Below are 22,702 nucleotides of genomic sequence, written 5' to 3' on the forward strand. Positions count from 1 at the left end.
CCTATCCTGCTCCCCCCCCCAGGCGCTGTGCCTGAGTCCAGTTAAGTCGATGTGACAGCATGTGACCAAAGGAGCCCCACAGCGGTCGGCACACAGGTCACCCAGATGACAGAGGGGGGCAGACGAGGTGGACAGCCAGGGACTGCCTGCCTGAGCACGTCCACCTGCCCAGGTCCAGCACACGGGGACAGGAGGTGAGGAGACAAGCGCCCTGGGGGAGAGATGGGGCCGGACTCGGACCCCCGTGTGCACGGCCCTTGCTGCCCACTCCACAGAGCCCTCTGGAAAGAGGAGAATCCCATGGTCCACTGAGAAGATAACGGGCAGAGGAGAAACATGCTCAGGAGGAAACCTGACGTCCTCAGAACTTTCCTGTCTATCCTCTCCCACGTGTCCACGGAGCTTGGCCAGAGCTGGCTGCAGGCAGCGGAGGGTGCCGGGCCGGGTCCCGTGGGAGCGCCCTCGCTGAGCCACCCGCCCCTCCCTCCACATCCCCACCCCAGGAACCCCGTTCCGACTCCCGCCAGGCCGAGGACCCACGTGTATCTCGCACCCCAACAGGTGCACGTGTTTATAATTGCAGAACACAATACTTACTAGTACGCGTTTTAATACAAACATTGAGAGAACAGTTGTAAGCTGTGAAAACAATCAGCAAAGGCTCCTTGCACTGGGGTGGCAGGGCGGGGGCGGGGCAGGAGGCGGTGCAGGAGCGCAGTCAGGATGACCCGGGCCGTGTGCTGAGAGGGGACCGGCCGGGAAGGGTCCAGAGCTTAGGGACAGGCGAGGTCAGGAGCAAGGGCGGGGCCGGGAGGAACCGGGCCTCAACAGCTGACTGGGCCCTTCGCTTCTGGGGAAAGCACCATGGGGCGTGAACCGTGGATGCAGCCAGCGGAGGCGCCCGGGGCAGGCACTGCTCCCGAGGTGGGTGTGAACGGCTGAGCTGGGCACTGACTGCACAGGTCAGCAGGAAGGAGCCCACGCCCACCACTCAGCCCCACGTGCCGCCCCGTGCCCTCGGGGACACATGTGCCATCGCTCCAGACCGGGGCAGCCCCTGCAGCGAGGGCAAGGGGGTGACAAAGGTCCCCCCCGCCCCGTCCAGACGCCTGACGCCCGATGCCCGGCTCTCCCACCCGCCTCTTCCCGGTGGTCAACAGCTGGACAACGGAGCCCGTCATGAGAAGGCCACGGCGCGTGGGCCCTGCTTCCCTGAGGACTTGGGGGCCGACCCCTCCCGGGGTCTCGGGGGAGGGCCCAGGCCTCGCTGTGGAGCTGGCCCCCTCCCACAGGGCTCCAGAGCCCAGCCCAGGCTGTGAGCAGGGCTGGCCGTCAGTCCAAGATGGTCTTAAAGTCCGCGGTCAGGGCCGGGTCGGCTGCTGCCTCCAGGGCGGCCAGAGTGGCCCTGGGGAGCCGCCGGCACAGTCGGGCTCTGGCTGCAAGGCAGTGACCGAAGTCAGACCACCACACCCCCCGGCCACGCCCCGGAGGAACCAGAGACCGCCCTTCCCCGGGGCCCGGGGCTCCGCTGAGGCCAGCAGGCACTTACACTGCCAAGCACCCGTGTGCAGGCGGGCTTGGGGTGGGCACCTCAGGAGGGGGCACGGGGGCTGTCAGGCAGAGGCCCGACGGGGACCTGGGTCGGGGGTGCGAGGAAGGACACGCAGGTGGGGCGCTGCAGGGGAGACGGAGGACGGGGACCCAAGGGGCGGCAGAGAGGCGGCGAGACCCAGGTGGTCATGCCAGGCCCCTGGATGAGCGAGGGGGCCTGTAACCCCCGGGGCACCCGCACCCCTCACCTGGGGGCTCCGAGACCCGCCCGCCTGCCCCTCAGACACGGAGGGGCCCCAACACCGGAGGGCAGGGCCTGCACCTCACGAAGGGGCGCTCTGCACTCCACCCACGCCTACCTGACCGCAGCGCCCCCAGAAGACAGCTGTAGGTGACGCGGTGACGAGCCAGCTTGAGCAGAAAGGCGTGCAGGCAGAGCCACTGCGCGGCCTCGGAAGGAAACGGGCCGGAGGCGCCCTTGGCCCCCAGTGACATCCCTGGGGGACACGAGGAGAGGCTGAGGCCCCGCCGGCCCCGCCCCAGCGCTCCTCCCCGGGGATACCAGGGACCCCAGACGTTGCCCTCCTGCCGGGGGTGATGGCATGAGTGGGGTCTTGGGGGCGGCGGCGGGGAGACTGGCCACTTCATTTCAGGGGCCACCCCGACACGAGCACCAAGGAATTCTGAAAACTGAGACGTTTTCTTCAACTTCTCCAAGAAACCTCCACAAACAGACGTGACGAAGGGCAAAGCCTGTTACACCCAGGACCTCAGAGACACGCACGGCCTGAACCTCAGACAGATCGGAAACGCCCAGGACGAGGCCGCAGGTGCAGACGCAGGGGCTCCAGCGGGAGCGTTCAGGTGGGGACGCCCCGGAGGAGGCCGAGCCCAGGGGCGGTGAACCCAAAGCAGATGGGCGCGCGGCTGGCGCAGGTGCCCCTCCCTGGCTCCTCCCTGAGGTGGGCAGGGCTGGCCCAGGGCCTCCTGCGGACCCTGGCCTGGACTGACGCAAGCGCCCAGAGCCCCAGGGGAGGAGGGCCTGCCCGGGAGCGGGCGGAGCGAGCCGGGGGGGCCACCAGCTGCCCCCAAGCACCACGTCACTCTCCAGGCACGCGGCGGACGGCGGCGAGCTGCTAGCAAGCTAAAGGCGCCCCGACGCCCCGTCTCCGCTGTGGCCGCTGGAGAGGCAGGTGCTGCGGTGGCCGCGGGGCACAAGGGACCCGGGACTGGCACAGGACGGAGCGCGTGGGGGTGACCCCGGTGCCCAGCACCCCAGGCGATCCCTCGGCCCGCCAGCCGTACCCTGGTCGCCTGTGCACACCTGCATTCCTGGCTCTCAGGAGGGCGTAGCAGCGGGACGAGGTGTCAGAGATGACCCGGAGGAAAAACGAGGGGTTCCTCCTGACTGGCTGCTGAAACGGGAGCTGCAGCACGCACGCGTGGAACCTGGGGGTGTCAGCTCTGTCAGGGGCCCAGCCTCCCCAGGCTGCCCGGGGCAGGGCTCCCTGGAGACCGCGGGCGGCGAGCCTGCCTCTGGGTCCCCGAGGCCAGCCAGCACGGTTAACGAAGGGCGGGCTCCACCTCCCCAAGACGGACAAGCACCGGCCTCCACGGTCACCTGCCCGGCCCTGGTTCTCGGAGGGGGGCCGCAGAGCCACCCAAGGGCAGGGAACATTCCGGAAGAGTCGCTGGACTGACCGGGAGCTGCATCCCGCCGTCCCTCCTGGGGGCACCTGAGGGTTCGGGACCACACACGCTCCTGCGCACCGACTGGCCCTCTGCTCTCCTACCCGCCCCCGCCCGCGGCCGCCCTCCTCCCGCCCGCGGCCGCCCTCCTCCCGCCCCGCGGCAGCCCTCCTCCCGCCCCGCAGCCCTCCTCCCGCCCCGCGGCAGCCCTCCTCCCGCCCGCGGCTGCCCTCCTCCCGCCCGCGGCCGCCCTCCTCCCGCCCGCGGCCGCCCTCCTCCCACCCCGCAGCCCTCCTCCCGCCCGCGGCCGCCCTCCTCCCGCCCCGCGGCCCTCCTCCCGCCCAGCGGCAGCCCTCCTCCCGCCCCGCGGCCCTCCTCCCGCCCGCGGCCGCCCTCCTCCCACCCTGCAGCCCTCCTCCCGCCCCGTGGCCGCCCTCCTCCCGCCCCGCAGCCCTCCTCCCGCTGCAGGAAGGGCCGGCACAGGCACTCGGGCCACCCCGGGCCGCTCTGGCCTCCCAGCACCGTCTGGTGCCCGGAGCAGCGCCTCCAGAGCTGACGAGGACTCTGCGGAGAGGCGGTGTCTGCTGCTGAGACACGGACGCTGCTTCCTCGCAGGCCCGGGGGCAGCGTGCCCCCCAGGGCGAGGCCGCCACCTCCCTCGTAGGGCAGCCGCCCCGTGCACCCACCTGTAGGCCTGCAGCAGGAATGTCTTGTAAACATTTGTGAAAACTGTCTCAAGACTGTTCACCTGGAGTCATAAGGAAAAAGAAATGTTGGCGATACCTCTGGCGTTTGAGTTTCTGTCTTTTGCTTTATTGCCCCATCAAACAGAACAAGAAAAAGGACCATCTCGATAAGAATCCATCAGCCTCTCCCGTGAAACCCGCCAGGTCCTCACTGGGGCCCCTCAGCGGCTGCGGTGGAGTCAGGCCTGCGGGAAGGACAAGGGGGGAGAGCCCAGCCCGGCTGGACGACGGCCTGGGCCCCGCGGCTCCAGCGCTGAGGCCACAGCGGTCCTGGGCCCCACAGCCTGTGAGGAGGGGCCCGGGCGAAGATGGCGGGACAGCCACGCGGCAGGGTGAGGGCCGGGGGCCCGGGACACACACACGCACACTCACCCACACAGTGCACACCTGCACACACAGGCACATGCATGCATACCCACACACACTACACACCTGCGCATACTCGCAGGCACACGCTCGTTCACACACACGTACACGTGAGTGCACACGTATGTGATGCCTGACGTGCTTCCACACACATGCACGCGCCTGCACACAAGAGCAGACACACACACAACGCCCAGGATCTATGAAGCGCGCACAGGTACACTCGTTCCCACACACGTACACGTGAGCGCACACGTATGTGACGCCTGACGTGCTTCCACACACATGCACGCGCCCGCACACAAGAGCAGACACACACGACCCCCCAGGATCTACGAAGCGCGCAGACCCTCAGGTGATGCCAGCTGCCCTCTGCGCTCTGCAGCCCCAGCCGCCCATGGACAGCCCGCACACCTGCAGGTCCAGGAAGAGCCCATGGCACTTCAGCCGCAAGACCGCCAAGAGTTTGCGACGCATGTTCCTCCCAGCCTTGAAGCCCTGGTTGAAGGTGAGACTCGCTCGGATCGAGGTCCCGGCGTAACTGTGAGACAGCGTGGGGTTCCAGGAAACACGTGTGTCCACTTCACACTCTGACCGCCACACACGTCCAGCCCATCAGCTGCGCTGGGCCGGAACGGGCACCCGTCCCCCAACCGGTCACGGCTTCATGAGGAGCCAGACAACCTGGTGGACAGTTCACGACTGACCGGCGTGGTCGGTGCCCGGACATGAGAGGGGGCGGCGGGAGCAGCAGACGGACGCGTGAACCGCGCAAGGAACGCGTCTGCACCTGCGTCTTCCCAGGAGCACCCCAGGAGGAGGACCAGCTGCAGCCCCGCGGGCTCCAGCAGAACCGGGTTACCAGCGCAGGACGGGCACGCCCATCCACCACCGTCTTGACACCTGCGCTTTTTATTCACGAAAGAGCCCAGGTTCCTGTGTCCACGTGCATCGTGAGTCCCTCCGTCTGCGCAAAGCCTGAGGCTGGGCTGCGTGCTCTCAGGCTCAGTGTGGGGGAGGTGGGGGCACGGGCTGTCAGGGGCCGAACTGCATCCCCCAAACTCACAGGTTGAAGCCCTGGCCCCCGAAACTGTCTAGGGATAAGGCCTTTAAGACGGTGATTAAGGCAAAATGGAATCATAAAGGTGGGGCCCTAATCCAATGGGACTGGTGTCCCGAGACACTGAGGCGCTGAACACAGAGGGTGACCGTGTGAGGCCTTGGGGAGCAGCTGCGTCCACACGCACACACAGGAGAGGCCCCAGGAGAAACCAGCCTGCGACACCTGGACCTCAGCTTCCAGCCTCCAGGACCGAGAGAACGGAAATGTCCGTGGTGTTTTTTACAGCAGCCTGAGCCAACCGAGGCAGGGACCCAAGACACTGTGAACAGAGCAGGCCACACGCACGACAGCCCTGCTCCCCGACGGGCCAGAGGTGACCACGAATCCTGGTGCCCAGTGAGACCACGGGGACCCCTGCCTGGCAGGTTCTGGAAGCTCTGGTTCAGATCCACACACTTCCCGGTGGAACATGCCGTGCCCCCGAGTCTGCCACGCCATTTCCTTTTATCAAAAATGCCCAGAAGGTACTTCCCTGGTGGTCCAGTGGTAAAGAATCTGCCTTCCAATGCAGGGGACGTGGGTTCGATCCCTGGTTGGGGAACTAAGATCCCACATGCTGCGGGGCAACTAAGCCCGTGCGCCACAACTGCTGAGCTCGCGCACTTCGACGAGAGAGCCCGCATGCCGCAAACTACGGAGCCCACGCGCCGCGACTAGAGAGAGAGAAACTCGCAGGCCACAACTAGAGAAGCGTGCATGCTGCAACGAAAGATCCCGCGTGCCGCAACCAAGACCCGACGCAGCCAAAAAAAGCAAAAACCCAAAAAGCGCCCAGAAAACTGCTCCCCCAAAGAGCCCATCCCCTAGTGCCCACCGCTGGCCTCTGACCCCCTGGGGCTTCGGGCCGTGCGGGAGTAGGACGCACGGAGCTGCGCGGCGGTGGCGCTCACCTGGAGTGGTCGCAGCGCACCTCCAGGGTGCGGGTGTCCAGCAGCAAGCCGCACCAGGGGAACAGGCAGTGCGCCGGCAGCTGCAGGGGGGCCGCACCGCCCAGGCCGCCGTCCTCCACGGGGAAGTTCACCACCGTCTTCTGCAGGTTTGCCAAGCAGCCATACTCGGGCACGCCGCGGACCAGGGTCCTGCAGCAGGGGGGCCACGTCAGCCACCGGGCGGAGGGGACGCCACCCGCGGGTCTCGGAGGCACGGGTCAACGTCACCTAACAGCCCAGCGAGGCAGGCGGGGAATGGAGGGCTGGGACCACGGGCACGCGAGGAAGGCCGGACACAGCCCTGCCCTGGCCTCCAGGCTTCTGGGCAAACAAGTGCCAACGATTAGAGGCCAGGGTGGCCAGGCCAGCAAGGGCAGAGGCAGGCAGCAGGGGAGGGGAGCACGGAAGCCCCAAGGGCCAGTCCTGAAGGACGAGCGGATGCCGGGCTGACCCTCCAGGTAAGACGGGTGAGCGACTGAGCTGGGCAGCCAGCTGGGACCCGAGGGACACAGGGCTCGGAGGGCAGGCAGAGTCCGAGGGATGGGTCCTCTCTGTGACGGCCAGCTGATGTGTCCACCTGGCGAGGCTGCGGTCCCCAGGTGTGCAAACTCGAGTCTGGGTAAGACCAGGGGGTCTGTAGGTGGGGCTGACACCTGCAACCAGCCGGCTTTACAGGAGGCCACTTCCCAGAGTGGGGCGGGCTCACCCATCGGGGAAGGGCCCTGAGAGCCAAACGGGGGTGTCCTGACGGCGGGGGTCGCCCACAGACTGCAGCCCCAGCACCTGCCCTTCCTGCCGCCCGCCCCCGGGTTTCAAACCTGCCCAGCCAGCCCCACCATCACGCGAGCCAACTCCTTGCAGGACGTCTCCTGGACGCGCGCCTGTCTGCTGCGCCCCCTGGTGGGACCCGACGGGCACGCTCAGAGCTACCTCCCTGCCCCACGACCACAGAGCAGCGCCGCCCCCAGAACTTCCCATGACGGAGGCGACGACCTCTGCGCTGTCCCCTCTGGTGGCCACTGGACACGTGTGGCCACTGAGCCCTCCAACTGTGGCCGGTTCCCGTGCGGACCCGGATGCAACACTGGATTTAACTGACGAGTTTACGTTTGCAGTGTCCTGTGCTGGGGCTGCCATAGGGAGCCCCAGGGCATCAGAGCGGGCAGACTCCACAGGCTTCAAGCCTGGGGTACCCCGCAGGCAGACACGGGATACGCGGGTGCTGTCCAGGTGGGTTTCTCCAAAGGCAGCCCAGCGACCAAAGTGACCAAAGTGTCAGGCGGGGACGCCTTGAGGGCTCAGTTTTGAACTTTCTCCTCCCTTGGAAAACCACGCTTTGAAACAAGCCCCCAGACTCCCGGGACAGATGGGGCACTGCGGCCGCAGCCCAAAGGGTCCCAGGTGCCGGGTTTACTTTGGGCACGATCCCCATGCCTGGTAACCCCTCCTTCTTGACACGTCTGAATTCCCCGCTCTCTCAGATGTTCTCCGCGGGGAAGCCGCAGGTGAGCCGCGCAGGCCTTTTCTCTTCCGTCCCCCGTGGTGCGCAGCGCACAGCCTCTGCTCCGTCCACCACCAGCGCATCACGGGCGCGGAACCTCCAAGGAGCCTCTGCGGACTCGGCCCCGCTGCCTGAGCTGTGCTCCTGCGGGTGGCACCTGCGTCCTGACGGCCACGCCAGCGACAGGAGGAAGCAACGGCGCTCTGGGCTCTCAGAGCCGCGGGGCCGCACCGCGTGACACTCCCCAGAGATGCGCAGATGCGTGGGGAGCACGGGTGTTCGCACACAGGTCCCATCCGTCGTACGTGGGCCAAAAAGCGCCTGCAGAGACACACGCGTGGGGGACCTTACCTGAGAAAGGCTCTGGCTCGTGTCAGGTGAGGGGTGACCAGCAGGAAGTCGTCGACCAAGCGCAGGAGCACCCTGGACACGGATTGACCCCGAGATGAGGGGAGACCCTGAACGCACTGCTTTACGCCCACAGCAACGTCCTCCCACGGGGGCAAACGTTGAAAAATTTAAAGTCTGAATTCACGTGGACACGGATAAAGGGACCTCCTCCAAAGAGTCTAACCAAAGCCTCTGGTTTCTGTGGGACTCGGCTCCAGCTGGGGGTGCCGAGCAAGGGCCCTGCAATCGGGCCGGAAGCACACGAGCTTGGCGCTGGTCCGAAGCCCCGGCCACGCAGAAAGCCACGTTTACTCCCCGCTTGAGGCCTGCTGACCACCTCCTGTGCGCCGTTACGAGAAGAAAGGCTGAGGCCCCGTCTACATCCAGGACCAAAAATACAAACAGGCCCCAAGCAAGGCAACATCCGCCAACACAGAGGGGTCCATACCCATCCCGCTGGATTCCGGGGAAGAGCTCGTTCTCCATGTCTCCGTAGCAGAAGCTGCAGAGCAGGGTGGACAGAATGGAGCCCTGGGGGACCCCCTGACACTGGACGTAGGACCTGGGGGGCACGACGTGGTTAGAAGGTGGGCCAGCCATGGTGGGCCTGATGCTCATATCGTAAACACATGCACAGACGTGGAGCACAGACACACATGCACACGCGTGCCCACGCCACACCCGCCTGGGGGAACGTGAATCAAGATTTATCACGCTCCCCCGCGAGGCCCTGCCATGCCTCGGTCACACGTGGCACGACCCCTCTCCACGAAGGTCACAGCGGGTGGTGGTGCCCCTGGGGAGGAGCCAGGGGCCACAGGCGTGGCCTTTCCCGTGGAGAAAGTTCTCTTCCCACCTGGTGCCGTTTACACGCACGTGCAGACGTGTCCCCTTTGTCAAAATTCGCCCTGTTGTGCAGTTGGCACGTGTGTTCCCAAGGGTGTACATGTTTTTTAATATTTTAACGTAATTATCTTTCAGTAAGTGTTGTAATTACTGAGAATATAACGATAATGAAAATACACCCTTTAACTAGAAAGTTTCCTGAGCTTGGCCCACGGTTAACGACCTCCGAGAAGGCCCCACAGTCCAGGCTGACCTCTAGCGACCGTGGCCGTGAGCCCGAAGCCCCCAGGGCCACTGCTCTCCTCGGTCACACACAGGGTCTCACAGAGGCACTCGCCCAGGCCGGTTTGGTTCCAAACACGTTAAAACAATTATCTGCCGGCTTCTGAATGCGAGGACCTCCCACAACTGTGGGAGCCTTGCTCTGTCACCCGGCCGCACAGCTGCAGTGCCTGTCCGGGGGCTGACGAGGGGGAGCTGGGGGGTCCGGACTCACCTGCCCCCGATCCTGACCACGTGGTTGTGGACCAGGCGCAGGAAGAGCTTGAAGAGGCTGCCGCCGGCCTCGTTCAGGGAGCAGCTCTGCGAAGGCAGGCGGGCGTTCACCAGCGTGGACGCCGCCCTGGGCCAGCCGGCGGGCCAGCCGGCCGGCGCGTGGTGGGGGCCCCGGACCCAAAGGAAGGCGCCTGGTGTCTGGGAGCCTCACGTGGTGGCAGGGTCGCTCCGAGACTACTGTGCACAAAGCACGGGGACCGCGAGGGCCGACCCACTGCTGGCAACGATGGCTTGGGGACACCCTGCTCACACAAGGAAACGGGTCACTCGATGGGCTAGCTCGAGGCGGGTCTACGGGGCACACCCTCTCTGTCCTCCTAGAGGAAGGGGACTGGCCTTCGTGTGACCTCGAGACCAAAACTGAGAGCGAAGATGTACAGCAAATCTCACAGGAGCTGCGGGCAGGCGGCAGAGGGTGCGTGAGGCCCAGAAAGAGGGAAAACGTGGCCAAAAGCGGGTGCAAGTCTCTGCCAGCCACGGAGGGTGCCCACAGCTGCCCCGGACCCAGCAGTGAGCGAGCGCCCACACTGACCTGCTCGATGACCACGGCGTCCCTCAGCAAGCCGGTCGCCTGCAGGTGCTCCACGAACTGTCTCATGTAAGGCTGGAGGTCCGTGAAGGTGGACACCTGCTGGCCGGGAAGACGGGGTGAGGCGGGTGCAGCCCCCCTCCCCAAGCCCCGATAGCAAGGGCACCCTCAGAACGGGGAACAGAGCCTGGGAGGCCCCGCCCTGGCCGCTACGACCAGGGATGAGATGCAGAGCAGGGCCGCCTGGGGAGGCTGGGGAGGCGGGACGCAGGCGGGCTGGGCTCTCAGCCCTCGGGGTGCATCCCACCTTCACCCCGACTTCTCCCCAAGGCCTGTATCCACCGCGGGAGGTGAAGCCCGAGCAGAAAGTGGCGGCTCTGAGGCTGAAGATGTTGGGGTTCAGAGCCACGAAGCAGCTGGGACTGAGGGGCAGTCCCGGGGGAGGGGCTGCAGAGAGAGCACCCTCAACACACGCCCCCGGAGCCACGCCCAGCCCCGAGGGGACCCCACTGGGGGAGGGCCAAGTGAGGGAGACCAGGCACCACACTGCCTAGAATGGGCCCCGCAGGACTAAGGTCACGGCTCCACCCCTGCCAGGAAAATACCATCCACTCTGGAGGAAAGCTCGCAAACCCCTTACGTTAAAATCCCTATTTACAAAGTCTGGCACACCGTGATAAAATTCCAAAAGCTATAGAATAGGCCTGTGTGGCCAAAACCACCCACAAAACAGCAGAAACAGACGCGACAGAAACCTGCCTGCAGGCGAGCTGGTATCGAGTTTCTGGAATTTTAAAATCACTCAAGATAACACTGCTAACAAAACAAAGAAAAAGATGGAGGACGTAACCAGAGCCCTGGAATCTGTGAGAAAATTCACATGGATTTCTAAAACTGAAAAATAGGCTGGCTAAAATTAAGAATTTTCTAAATGGGTTTAAAATCAGAGACAGAAAAGAGGAGGCGAGTGAACCAGAAGACAGGTCTGTAAACGCCCAAATTCCGGCAGAGACAGAACACATTAAAGCAGCAGCGCCAAAGTTAACTCAAAACGGACCCTGGGCTGAATGCCGCAGCTCTAACGAGAAACATTCTAAAGGAGCATCAAGGTCAGGTAGCCCGGCACGTGGGCCGCTCAAGCACAACACGGCTTCAGCCCCAAGCTGCGGATAAACTGGATCCATCAAGACAAAAGCATCTGTTTGTGGAGACTCCACTTGCAAAAGAAAAGGCGAGACAGGCCGAGAAGGCGCCTGGGAGCCCACAGCTGCCCAAGGACTTGTCCCCAGAACGTGGGAAGATCCCCTAAGATGGACGACCAAGGAGACAGCCTGGCAGCAGCGCCCCATGAGAGGACAGCCACGTGGCCGGTACACAAGGTGCCCAGAACCGGATCTCCCCAGACCGAGTTCCACAGACAGGGCTGCGCTGCCCCACCGGGCGGCCGGGCTGCAAGCTGCAGCCCTGGTCCTTCGGTACCGCCAATACCGCCGCCAGGGCCCCCCTGCAGCGCCTGCAGCCGCGCTGGAACCTCTTGGGCAACATCTCCTAAAACTACACGAGCCTGGAATCCGCCCACGGCAACGAGGGCTTTGTTTCCCAAACGGCACATCATGGAGATGAGACAGCGGCCTCATTCATGTCCAAAGGGGAACCGGCAAACGCCCACCCAGCGGAAGGTGAGACCTCACCGCGCACGGCGTCCGCGGACGGAACAGGGAGAGGCTGTGCTCTGGGCGGCTGGACCCCAGACCCGGCGGAAACCGGACAGGAGAGCAGGGTTTCCCTGATTTCACATTACAGAGTTAGAGACAGGCGAGCGTGTCGCTGTGCTCGGGGTAGGAGAGGTGGCCCCCGGGGGCGGGAGGGAGTCCCGCGGGCGCTGCTGTTCTGGACCGTGAAGCGGAGGCGGCTTCATCCCGGTCCACAAACCCAAGATCCCTGCGTCGCACACTCAGGACTCGCAAACCACGCTCACCAGCGCCTTGTCCTGGGGTCTTCACACGCGCCTCTTCCAAGAAGTTCTGGGGGAACTCCCACACACCCCCCCACCTCGGTACACACGCTGTTTCGGCCGGGGTGGGGTGGGGAGGTGGTCCAAAAGCCTTCCCGACAAGCGCTAGGAAACCCCCCACCCTGATGGCCTCGGAGTCAACCGAATGCCCTCGTCCCCTCCCAGCCCTGCCTGGGCCGGAGGCCCCAGGCGGCTGCGGCGAGGGGCTGCCCTTCCACCCTCCCCCCACTGCGCACACACGGACAGCAGCGCGGCCCAGGAGCCCCGGGCGAGGCGCCCTGTGGCACCTCCCCTCCCATGGCGCACGCGCGGCCCTGCTGCGTGGCCCCTGGGACACCACGAAAACACGCGTGGCTCTGCTGCCACCAGGGTCCCTCCTCTCTGCTCAGCCCGGTGTGCAGTCGGGGCCCCGGGGCCGTGAAGGGGCAGCGGGAGGACAGGACCCGACGGGAACACCAAGAGTGAGGATGACGACCGCGCGCGGGGTGAGGGGGCTCGCCGCGCACGCCCAGCGCCACCGCCACGGCGCATGCGCCTCCCGCAGAGCGCGCTCCGCAGCACCGAACACGCCCCCCGTGGGGCTTACGTGTCTCTTGAAGGACTTCCGCACGTGTCCGCGGGCAGTCCTCTGGACCACGGCGTACTGGCGCACGCAGTACGAGTTCTCGTGGGGCCGGATCACGTTGGCTATCACCTCCGCCAGCCTGTCCTGGGGGAGGGCGTCGTACGCCCCCGCCACGTCCACCTACGTGGGAACCGAAGTGCCTGAGGACGCGCTCACCTGGGCCCCGAGTTCCCGGGTCCTTCTGGTTCTGACCTGCGGTCAGCAAACCCTGGGGTGAATCGTACACCAGGGGACTGGGGAGACCCTGGACCTCCCCTCACACTGTCCCGTCCCCGTCCCCAAGGGGCTCTCGCTGAGACACCCACTTCCCCCGGACTCTAAGCACCCTCAGGGCGGGTCTTCGCCCCTCTCTCTGAGCTGCAGGCTGGGGACCAGGAGGCCCCTGGCGGATGACCAGGGTACCAGGGCACCCGGCGCTGGGGCCTGAGCAGGTGTTTCCCTCCCTGAAGGGGACCCCGAGGGCAGGAGCTCCCATGGAGTTGAGGTGCAGTCACGGAGTCCACTCCAGAGGGGAAGGCACAAAGCCTCTGCCCCTGGGAGCCAGACACCCTCAAATGGAGATGGGGTCCCCTGCCCTCCCGTTCACAGGATAATCTGTGGGACACGGACGCAGCTCCACCAAGGGGTGACTCGTTCTGGCAAACACGGGACTGCAAAAGGCTGGCCACTCCCCACACCGGCGGGGGCCTGACGCAAGGGGTCACCTGCAGGGCTGGTTCCCTTGGTGGGGGGTGGGAATCGGGTGCCCACCTTGACGAAGTAGAGCGGGGGCACCGGGCCCTGGGCCCGCAGGGGCAGCACGAAGGCCTGCCAGGCCCTGTAAATGTCGTCCATGCCCAGCACGGAGGCCCCTAGAAGGCCGGGGCGCCTCAGCCGCTCGTAGTTCAGCACAGCGAACAGGGTCTTGACCTGGGAGGTGAGATGCTGGACCTACAGGCCCAGCCCAGGACGGGCGGTGTCACCAGAGGGGCCCCAGACAAAGGGGATGTGGGGTCAGACAGCCCCCTGGGAGAGGCAGGCCCCCGCTCTGTGCCGCCCCCGCTGCCACCCTCGCCTACCCCGCCTACCCCGGACCGCCGAAGGGCCAGATGGCTGCCCCACCCACGCCCACCCCAGACCCCAGGGTCTCCCCAGGGACCCGTCCTGGGGTCACGGACAGCACGTGTGGAAAAATGCAACTAGCTACACCCTTGGTCCCCTCTACTTACCTGGTCCCCCCACCCAGCGAAGAGGGGTGCTGCCTCCTGGCGGACCCCAGCCCCAGCGGAGAGGGGGGCACCACCTCCTGGGGGACCCCAGCCCCACTGGGTGAGCACTTTGTCTTCGCTCATGGACCAAACCCCCATCAGCAGCGACAGCTTCTCTTTCTCACTAACGGTGGAATCACCCCCAAATCACCCCCAAATCCTACAGGGAGGCGCATGGAAGGGGTCAGAGCTGCTGGTGAGGCAGAGGTGCCGTGGCAGGGAGAGCAGTCATGGGGGCTAACCATGGGGGTGAGGTCCTACGGGGGTCCTCGGGACCCTGGCAGGCTGGTGACAGCTATCGTGTGGTCCCTCTGCCCCGGAGAGCACACCGACCCCACGCCCGGAGGATTCCAGGCGCCAGGGCCACAGACGGTTCCCGGAGCCCATCCAGCACCTCACAGGACTGGCCTTCCCGGGAGCTCCTTCTCTGGGCCCGGGAACCCCCATCCACGGCACCCCACCATTCCATGGCCTCACCGGGGCTGCTGGCCCCCGAGACTCTGACTACACCCACCAGGCCTGGGGTTCAAATGCACTTTGCCTAAAAGCGGCACAAGCGGTGACCTTCCTGTCTCTGTGCGACTTCCCGGCTCCCACGACGTCGCCCATGTTCACGATGGGCCGCAGCCCGCTGGGCTTGGGGACGAAGCGGAGCTTGGACGTCGGCAGAGCCGGCCTGGCCTCCTGGTGTCGCCTGACGTCTGCCTCGGATAGTTCTCGGAGCTGCACGCGCTCTAAGTGTTGTCTGAAACAGAGGTGCCCATGGGAAGCCGGGGCGGGCAAGCATGGCAGCCACCAGCGCCCAAGAAGTCGGCTGAACCCATGCCCAGCGCCCCAGACTTGCGGGGTGGCCGGGGGCCTGCTGGAGGCCCCTCCTCGGCAGGGCCAGGACACCCGGTTCCCGGCGGACAGAGCCCTGGCTGGTGCAGGCCGGGACCCGTGGGCCAGAGACCCCGCCCTCCTCCACACAGAATGGGCAGGGACTGCTCAGCGTACCCCCCGAGGAACAGAACTGTCCCCCATGGGCCTGCCAGCTCCTTGTTACCTGTGACCTTCAGCCTTTGGCCCAAAACCACCCACAGGGAGGGCCTGGGTGGCCCCCGCCTCCTGGCCTCTGGGGTGAGGATGCTGGCTGGGCCGGTGGCCCCAGGGGTGAAGCGTGGGTCCAAGCACAGCCCGTCGTGGGATTCAAACCCCCACCAGGCAGGGGTCGGGCCCCAGGGGCCCACAAGGAGAGCCTAAACGGCCGCTTTGGATCACATGGCGTGAAATACTTAAACGGGGCGCCTTCACTCAAGACCACGATGAAGGCCTCCAGAGCCTCCCCCCACCAGACACAGGAGGACACGGGCCGCAGCACGTGCACTCAGGGACCCCGGCCCGGCTCCCTCCACAGACGTCCTAACGCAGGGCGCAGGGCACGGCTCTGGCGCAGATGCACAGCTGAGCCCTCGGACACCGGGTGCCTCGGCCAGGCCCGGCCCGTGGCTTTCGAGCTGTCACCCCATCCATCCTGGCTGGATCCCAATCCAGCTGACACCTGCCCAGTCTTTCAAAATGGACATAAGACAGTCAGTGAGCAACTGAGACAAAGCTCACGGCCACCCCACGGCCATTCAGCCCCCGGGAGGCCTGCTTCACGGCAACGCCTCTGCCCCAGACGCGCCCCACTGCACGGCGTCAAATAGGCGGGTTTGTCATCGCGCGTCATCCTATCTGTTCTGTGCGGATTAAACAGTTCCGGGCCCACGTGCCAGGGGGAAGTAAGCGGCCCGCCCGTACTGTTTCAGTCCAGACAGACTCCTAGACCCCACAGGCCATCCAGCCCAAGCCCCCGGCTTTCAGGTAAGAAGGGGGTTTCAGGAGTCCGTGCCGAGGGCGGGGTCCCTGGAGGAGCTGGGTGAGGAGCCCTGGGCAGGGAGAGGCCGTGGTTCCCGATGGCCGTACCTGATGCCAATGCTCTGCAGCTGGCTCCAGACGCGCTTCCGGAAGAAGAAGAGCCGGTTCTTCTGGAACGTGGTCTCCGTGACATAGAAGAATGCCCTGAGCAGCTCGACCACGTACGCGCCCATCAGCCAGCACAGGAACCTGGCCAGGACGGCCTCGCGCAGACGGTGCTCGGCGGCCGGGATGCAGCGAGCCCCTGGGAGGAGAGAGGCCGGCGCTCGCCCCACGTGCTGCCTGAGTGGCCCCTCGGGCCTGGACGGCTGCACGTGCAGCCCACGTGCCGCGACTCGGCGCCTCGGGCAGAGGAGAACGCGGGTATCTCAGCAACGACGCTTCCCCCGTTGCATGTTAAAGTGATGATGCTGGATCACTGGGCTTTGATAAAAAATGTCTTTAAGTTAGTTTCACCTTTCCTTTTTTACCTTCTTACTGGGGCTACGGAAAATCTAAAATGTATGTAGCTCACGTTCTGTTTCCACTGGGCAGTGATGATGTGGCACCTCATCCTCTGTCCCCTTTACGCACAGGCTGGAGGAAGCAGACACCGCGCTCCACACGGGGGACGTGCGGTGGGGGCTGGCGTGCAGTCTCAGGCATCGCCCCCGGGGTGGCAAGAGCCAGAAATGCCTGGGGTTTTCCAGGCTGAACACCGCGGGCGAGCAGACGCAGCCACACGCCGAGGGATGCCCGACGCCGCGGGGCTCCGGACCCAGCCACGGGCCAAGGTGAGCGCTCTCCCCTGCGGTCCTCTGCATTTTATTCTGTGCACTCGATAACATCTCCAGCAGAGGTGCATCTCGAGAGCTGTCACCAGGCTGCCAGGGCGGCCTCAGTGCAGACAGAGCCGGGGCTTTACCACCCGTAACCGGCATGAAAAAAACACAGAGGAGAAGAAAGGGGCCCCAGAGGCAGGTCTGGGGCAGGAGAATGAACGGTGAGCAAGGAGAAGAGAAGGGGGGATGAAGCTACATAAACATCGACTGTAGAAACAGTACCAGCAGCATCTAACTTGGGACACAACTGGGTTAGTGGAGGGAACAGCTCAAGAGTGATCTGGTTCCAACACACAAAGCCCTTACACGGTTCCCAAGGTAACCAACCACCCAGAGGGGGTAAGTGGAGAATACAAAGCTAACCCTGGAAGCAAAACCAACGCACGCACACACACGTGAGAAAATGCACATCAGGAAACAAGGAATAACAACACGGAAGAGGGGGACAAACTGCAAGGTGAAAAAAATCCATCCACACTCGCCTACCATCACAGAAAATGAAAAAAAATTACTCCAGGTAAGTGGTAAAGACTGTCAGAATGGACTGAAAATAAACATAAAACGTCAGCTCAGTGCTGTTGATAAGACACCTAAACCACGTATCCTCATAGGTTACGAACAGGTTGAAGATAAAAACTAACGAAAAACGACACAAGCGGGAAATACTAACCAACGGGAAGGCAGGTAAACACACTTTACAGTAAAAAGAGCCACTAGACATTCATGAGGAAGAGTAAGTCTAAAATGTGCCTGCAGCTAACACAACCCATTGTGCAGACCAGCGGGACAAGAAGGAAAGGACACACCCACCCCAGGGGGCCGTGTACCCTCAGCGTCGCGGCATCTGGAAGGACACACGTTTTGCGCGGCACCTGATGTGGTGACCACAGCACCCACCCCGGCCTGCGAACGCCCGGGAACCGTTAGTGCAAACGCCGCACACGAGACCAAGCCAGTCTCCACGGGCTCCAGGCCACCGTGGTCCTACGGACCTGCACATGGCTGAGTCAGAAATCAACAGTAAAAGGCAATTTAAAACTGCCACACATTCGGAAAATAAAAAATAATCGTCCAAATAACTCCAAGATCAAAGGAGAAATCACAGTAGAAACAGAAAACACCAAAAAGCGGCTGACATAAACACGGGGCAGCTATCGCGGGGCTGGGGAAACGCACAGCCCGGGAGTCGGAGGGGCGGCAGGTGACCGAGGAGGAGAGAGGTGGGGACATTGAGAGGCCGACACCACCCCGCTGAGACATCACAGCCACTCCTCAGGTCCATGGGGCTCAGGGGCGGGAGGGGGGGACGCTCCCCCCCACAGCTCAGGAGAAGCAACCGTGGTCGGATGTAGGCGGACAGGACGGGCCAACCAGAGGCTAAGGCAGCGAGCAGGAGTCCTTCTGGTGGCGTCTCTAGTGACACGTGGCCCCAGGTGTGGACAGCCCAGCTGTCTGGCCTCCGGGGCTGGGCATCAGGGAGCTGACAGGTATCAGTGGGCAGTATGGCGGGCAGGGCAATGGCCTCAGCAGAGGCAGAGGAGGCTGGCGCTGTGGACGGAGTGCCTGGCCGGCGCGGAGGAGGGGGCAGCGTTCCGGCAGGAGGGGGTGGAAGGGGTGACCCCGGAGAGCCGTGGCTCAGAGCAGCATTTATTCAGCCAGCGGGCAGAAGGCGTGGCCGAGGCCAGGGAAAGGAGCAAATGGCCAGGGGCGCAGCTCAGGTGAGCAGGTCCCGGGAGGTCCAGGGGCCGGGGCCCAGCCGCCTGGGAAAACACCACCTCCTCAGTGCCTGCAGCTCGAGGGGCACGGGGACCCCGTCTGAAATTGGGGCCAGAGCACAGAACTCAGAGCCGCCTTTCACAAAGCGGGCTGGGGCCCCACGAGCACAAAGGAGTCAGGTGAGGGCCTGGTCTCCTGAGCCCGCCTCCTGGAGACTCATCCACGGCGTCCCACGTGCAGGGAGCTGCCGCCCAGGGGGTGTAAAAGTCACGCAAGATGCAAAGTTTCTGGAGATCTGCTGTAGGACACCGAGCGTACACTGGGCAATACCGTGCTGTCCGCTTCAGCGTTGTTTAAGAGGGTAGGTCTCATGTTACGTTCCCACAATTAAAAAATTTTTTTAAACCAAGTTGCTGAAGGTCACCCTGACTGTCCGCGTCACCTGCCCCTGGGGTCTCTTGGGAAGCCAGAAAGGGCGTGCCCCGGCCGCACCTGAGGCCACCACAGTCGCGATTTTTGGGGCCCCCACCTGGGGACTGTCACACGCACGGGGGAGGCGGGGGGCAAACCTGGCTCTCACAGATGACTTCCTTCTAGAAGTCGTGATCATCTTAGGAGCGTGGGCTGGTCAAACACAGGGAGAGCAGGGAGGGTGCTGGGCCTTTCGCTCCTGGCTCCGCCCTGACAAGGAGGGTGCTGACCGAGGCGGGGCTGACAGCGGCTGGGCCGGAGGAAGCCCAACATCAAACCCAGAACACCACAGTGGGAGGGACACCGCAGGCTCAGCTTCACAGAAAAAGTCCTGCCAGCGCCCACAGCGGCTGCCCACTGCCCCGGGACAGCGGACGGGGTCCGGATGCTCCCCTTCGACCCCTGGTGACGCCGGGGCCCTGCTCAAGGACACGGTCTCTTCACTCCTCCCGCCGGCCTGGCCCCGGCCTAGCGGAGGCACAATTAGAACTCACATCCGGACCCGCGTATGGGCTGCCCAGATCCAGCGGGGGACCCAGGAGCCTCACCTCCCGACCCCATAAACGGGGTTCTGGGCCCAGCCCCCATTTCTATCAGCGGGGCACCATGCCAAGGCGATAAACCTCGACGTCAAAAAGGGTTATGAATGACCCGCCGACACGCTCACAGGACCTCCTGTTGACCTCCGTCTGTTGGCGCAGCCCTAGACCACGTGTCCCGCCCGCTCACCGCCCCTCCCCAGCGCCCAGAACCTGCCTGAGCCCATGAACGTCGGGAGATTTATGCAAACTGGACGGGACGGGGGGACAGAGGCAGAGAACTCAGACGGAGCCAGCCACCAAGAAGCCCCCTGGCCCCCGAGCGAGGTACGGAGAAGGCCCTGCCGCGCTCGAGGTCCTGGGGTCGGGGTCCTCACCTGGGCTCCCGCACAGCCAGGCGCAGTCCTGCACCTTCATCTTCCAGGTCAGCTCCTGCGGTGAGAGCTTGCCGTGCTTCCCCAGGGAGACGAGCTTCTTCACATTCCTCAAGAAGCGGCGCTCGTTGTGTCGGGAGCCCCAGAGGCCGGCGGGCACCAGCCGGCGGAGGCAGGCCCGCAGGAGGCCGTACACCTGCCAGGGGCTGCTGTGCTGGCGGAGCAGCTGCACCAGGCGTCGCGAGCCCGCGTCCCCCTCGGGGACAGCGGCTGGGCTCTCCCCGGAGCAGGCGCCCACTCCGGGGCTCTTCTGATCGCCTGGCCCCGCCGGGCTGGTGGAGGCCGGCAGTGGGCAGTGCGCCCTGAGGAGCGCGCCGTAGGGGCACCGCACGTGGTTCTTAAGCAGCTCCCGAAACAGCGGCCTCATCCGCCAGTAGCGCGGGGGCAGGCGGCGCATCCTGCGGGGAGCCCCTGGGGGCCGGGGCTCAGAGCCCAGAAAGATGGTCTCCACGAGCCTCTGGGCCCCCCCCAGGCTGGGAGGCAGGGAACAGAGCAGGAAGGAGCGGCGCAGCCGTTCTTTGCTCCCCGAGCAGTAGAGGAACTGCTTGGTCTCAGCCCACGCTCGGGGACCGGGCTCGCCCTGGGGATGTGACGGCCGCCAGGACGGGGAGCGAACACCCCTCTCGCCGCCCACCAGCGGGAAGGGGCGACGGGTCCTGGGCACGTTGCCCTCCCGAGACTTGGCTTCCGCAGCGGCTCTGGTAGGTGTCATCACGCGGGGGTCGCTGTCGCTCCGCCCAGGCGCCCTGCCCAGGTGGGCCCCGGGCGCCTGCCCTTCGGTACCCCGCTCGGGCTCCAGGCCATGCCTGGGCTTCTTGGCTGGAGGCGGACGGCCCCCCGCGCCGCCACGACGCCGCCTCGCGCCCTTGGCCGGCAGCTCCCGGGATCCCCCGGCCTCCCCGTCGCCGCCATTCCCGGCCTGGCGCGTGAGTCCGAGGCCAGTCCGGGTTCCGCCCGCGCGTCGCGTGGGCCGCGCCGCGGCGGCGGTGCAGAGGTCATAGAGCGGCGGCCCGCACACCTGGTAGGCGCAGCTGGGGGGCACCAGCAGGTAGAGTGCGCAGCGCGCCAGCAGGTGGGTGAGCACGTCATCACCCACGCGGCGCAGCAGCAGCCCCCACGCGCCGCTGCCGCGCAGCGTGTCCGTCACCGTGTTGGGCAGGTAGCTGCGCACGCTGGTCGTGAAGGCCACGGGCGGCCCGCCGCGGGCCCCGTCCAGCAGCGCGAAGCCGAAGGCCAGCACGTTCCTCGCGCCGCGCTCACAGAGCCTCTGCACGACCCTGGCCACCAGCTCCTTCAGGCAGGACACCTGAGGGGGAGGGCTCCTGAGTCGCTGGGGGCGCAGGTACGTCCTTCCCCACCCCCTCCACCACCACCGCGGCGGGCCCGACCGGAGTCCCCGGAGGCAGCCCACCTGGCGGAAGGACGGGGCGGCAGGGGGCGGCTGTGCATCCCAGGGCACGCACACCAGGCACTGGGCCACGAGCGCGCGGAAGGCCACCGGGTCCCCGCGCCGCACGAGCCGCCGGTCCTCGGGCCCCAGGCGCCGCACGAAGGTGGCCAGCGGCAGCACCTGCCGGTAGCGGTCCCGCAGCAGGGCGCGCACCGCCCGGCACCTGGGCGCGCGCGGCATCACCGGAGCAAGGGGGGTCCGCGCGGAGGAAGGGGCGGGGTCGGGAGGAGGAAGGGGCGGGGTCGCGGGAGCCCCGCAGCCCCGCCCTTGGTTCACCCTGCGGGCCGCGGGTGTGGCCCCAGAGGTGTTTGCGCCCAGGTACTACGAAAACCTGCTCCGACCGCGCAGCTGCTCCGGGCAGTGTCCCCACCCACACGCCGTGCCCCCTCCCAGGGCGCAGGGGTCTTGCGAGGGTCGCACAGAGGAGAGACTCTATGGTACTGAGGGAGGGGACCATAACGTGGGGTCCCTGGGGGACCTGGTGCATTCTGCGTCCCCGCGGAGCGGGTCCTTCTGGTGTGTTACTTTCTCACGTGGGCCGTGACCGGGCAGTGAGGGATGCTTTGGGGTCCAGCAGGGGCTCATGGCAGCGAATGTGTAATGATGTGCAAGGGAGAGAATGGACCACCGCCCCTGCCCGGCGGGCCTAGGGAAACCAAGGGAGCAGGCGCATCCTGGACCTGGACCGGCCCGCGGTGGGGCTCCTGGAGCTCTTGCCCGGCTCCGGCGGCGGGCAGTGGTCAGCAGGCAGCGGTCGGCGGGCAGTGGTCAGCAGGCAGCAGCACCACTTCCCCCACTGGCTTGGTCTCCCTGACGCCAGGCTGTAGTTTCTCTTTTTGAGTTCTTCTTTGATCCCCACCGAAACCAAAAATCCTCAAATCAGTTCCCTGTTAATCACGCACCTGATGGGTTGGGCAAAGGAAGGGGAGAAGTGGAGCCGCAGGCTCCCCGGGGCACCACCTGCAGGCTCCTGGCACCTGCCCATGGCCTCCCTCCATACCCAGAGCTGCCATTTCCTCCACAGGCACCAGGAGGAAGGTGAGACTGGACAGGTCAAGGGCCTGCCCCCAGGCTCGCGGCCCCAGGAAGAGCAGGAGCCCCCGCCTTCCAGCCCAGCCGCAGAGACCCTCCCCAGGCCTGGGGCACAGTTCTGACACCGGCTGGTCATGCGACCCAGACAATTCAGGGCAGTCACCCTAATGACGTTTCACCGAAGCCCAGACGCTGCAGATCCTTCAAGGTTGGGTCCTAAGAAATGGGA

At 65.3% G+C, this 22,702-nt stretch overlaps 1 protein-coding gene across 2 annotated transcripts; it reads right to left on the reverse strand.

The window, feature by feature from the left end:
- Nucleotides 1-641: 641 nt before the first annotated feature.
- Nucleotides 642-21,621, reverse strand: TERT (telomerase reverse transcriptase). Of its 2 annotated transcripts, XM_059919203.1 has the most exons (16): nucleotides 21,403-21,621; nucleotides 19,935-21,297; nucleotides 16,059-16,254; nucleotides 14,676-14,856; nucleotides 13,615-13,794; nucleotides 12,826-12,984; nucleotides 10,229-10,324; nucleotides 9,638-9,723; nucleotides 8,744-8,857; nucleotides 8,257-8,328; nucleotides 6,366-6,554; nucleotides 4,767-4,893; nucleotides 3,927-3,988; nucleotides 2,876-3,000; nucleotides 1,911-2,048; nucleotides 642-1,436 (listed from the first exon to the last, which is right to left on the reverse strand). In XM_059919203.1, exons 1-16 carry the CDS (start codon nucleotides 21,619-21,621, stop codon nucleotides 1,333-1,335), a joined length of 3,411 nt encoding a protein of 1,136 aa, XP_059775186.1. In that variant the 3' UTR covers nucleotides 642-1,332. The 2 variants fall into 2 exon arrangements, with proteins under 2 accessions (XP_059775186.1, XP_059775187.1); XM_059919204.1 differs by lacking the exon at nucleotides 6,366-6,554.
- Nucleotides 21,622-22,702: the final 1,081 nt, after the last annotated feature.

This window comes from Balaenoptera ricei, chromosome 3 (genome assembly GCF_028023285.1).
Source record: "Balaenoptera ricei isolate mBalRic1 chromosome 3, mBalRic1.hap2, whole genome shotgun sequence".
NCBI lineage: Eukaryota > Metazoa > Chordata > Mammalia > Artiodactyla > Balaenopteridae > Balaenoptera > Balaenoptera ricei.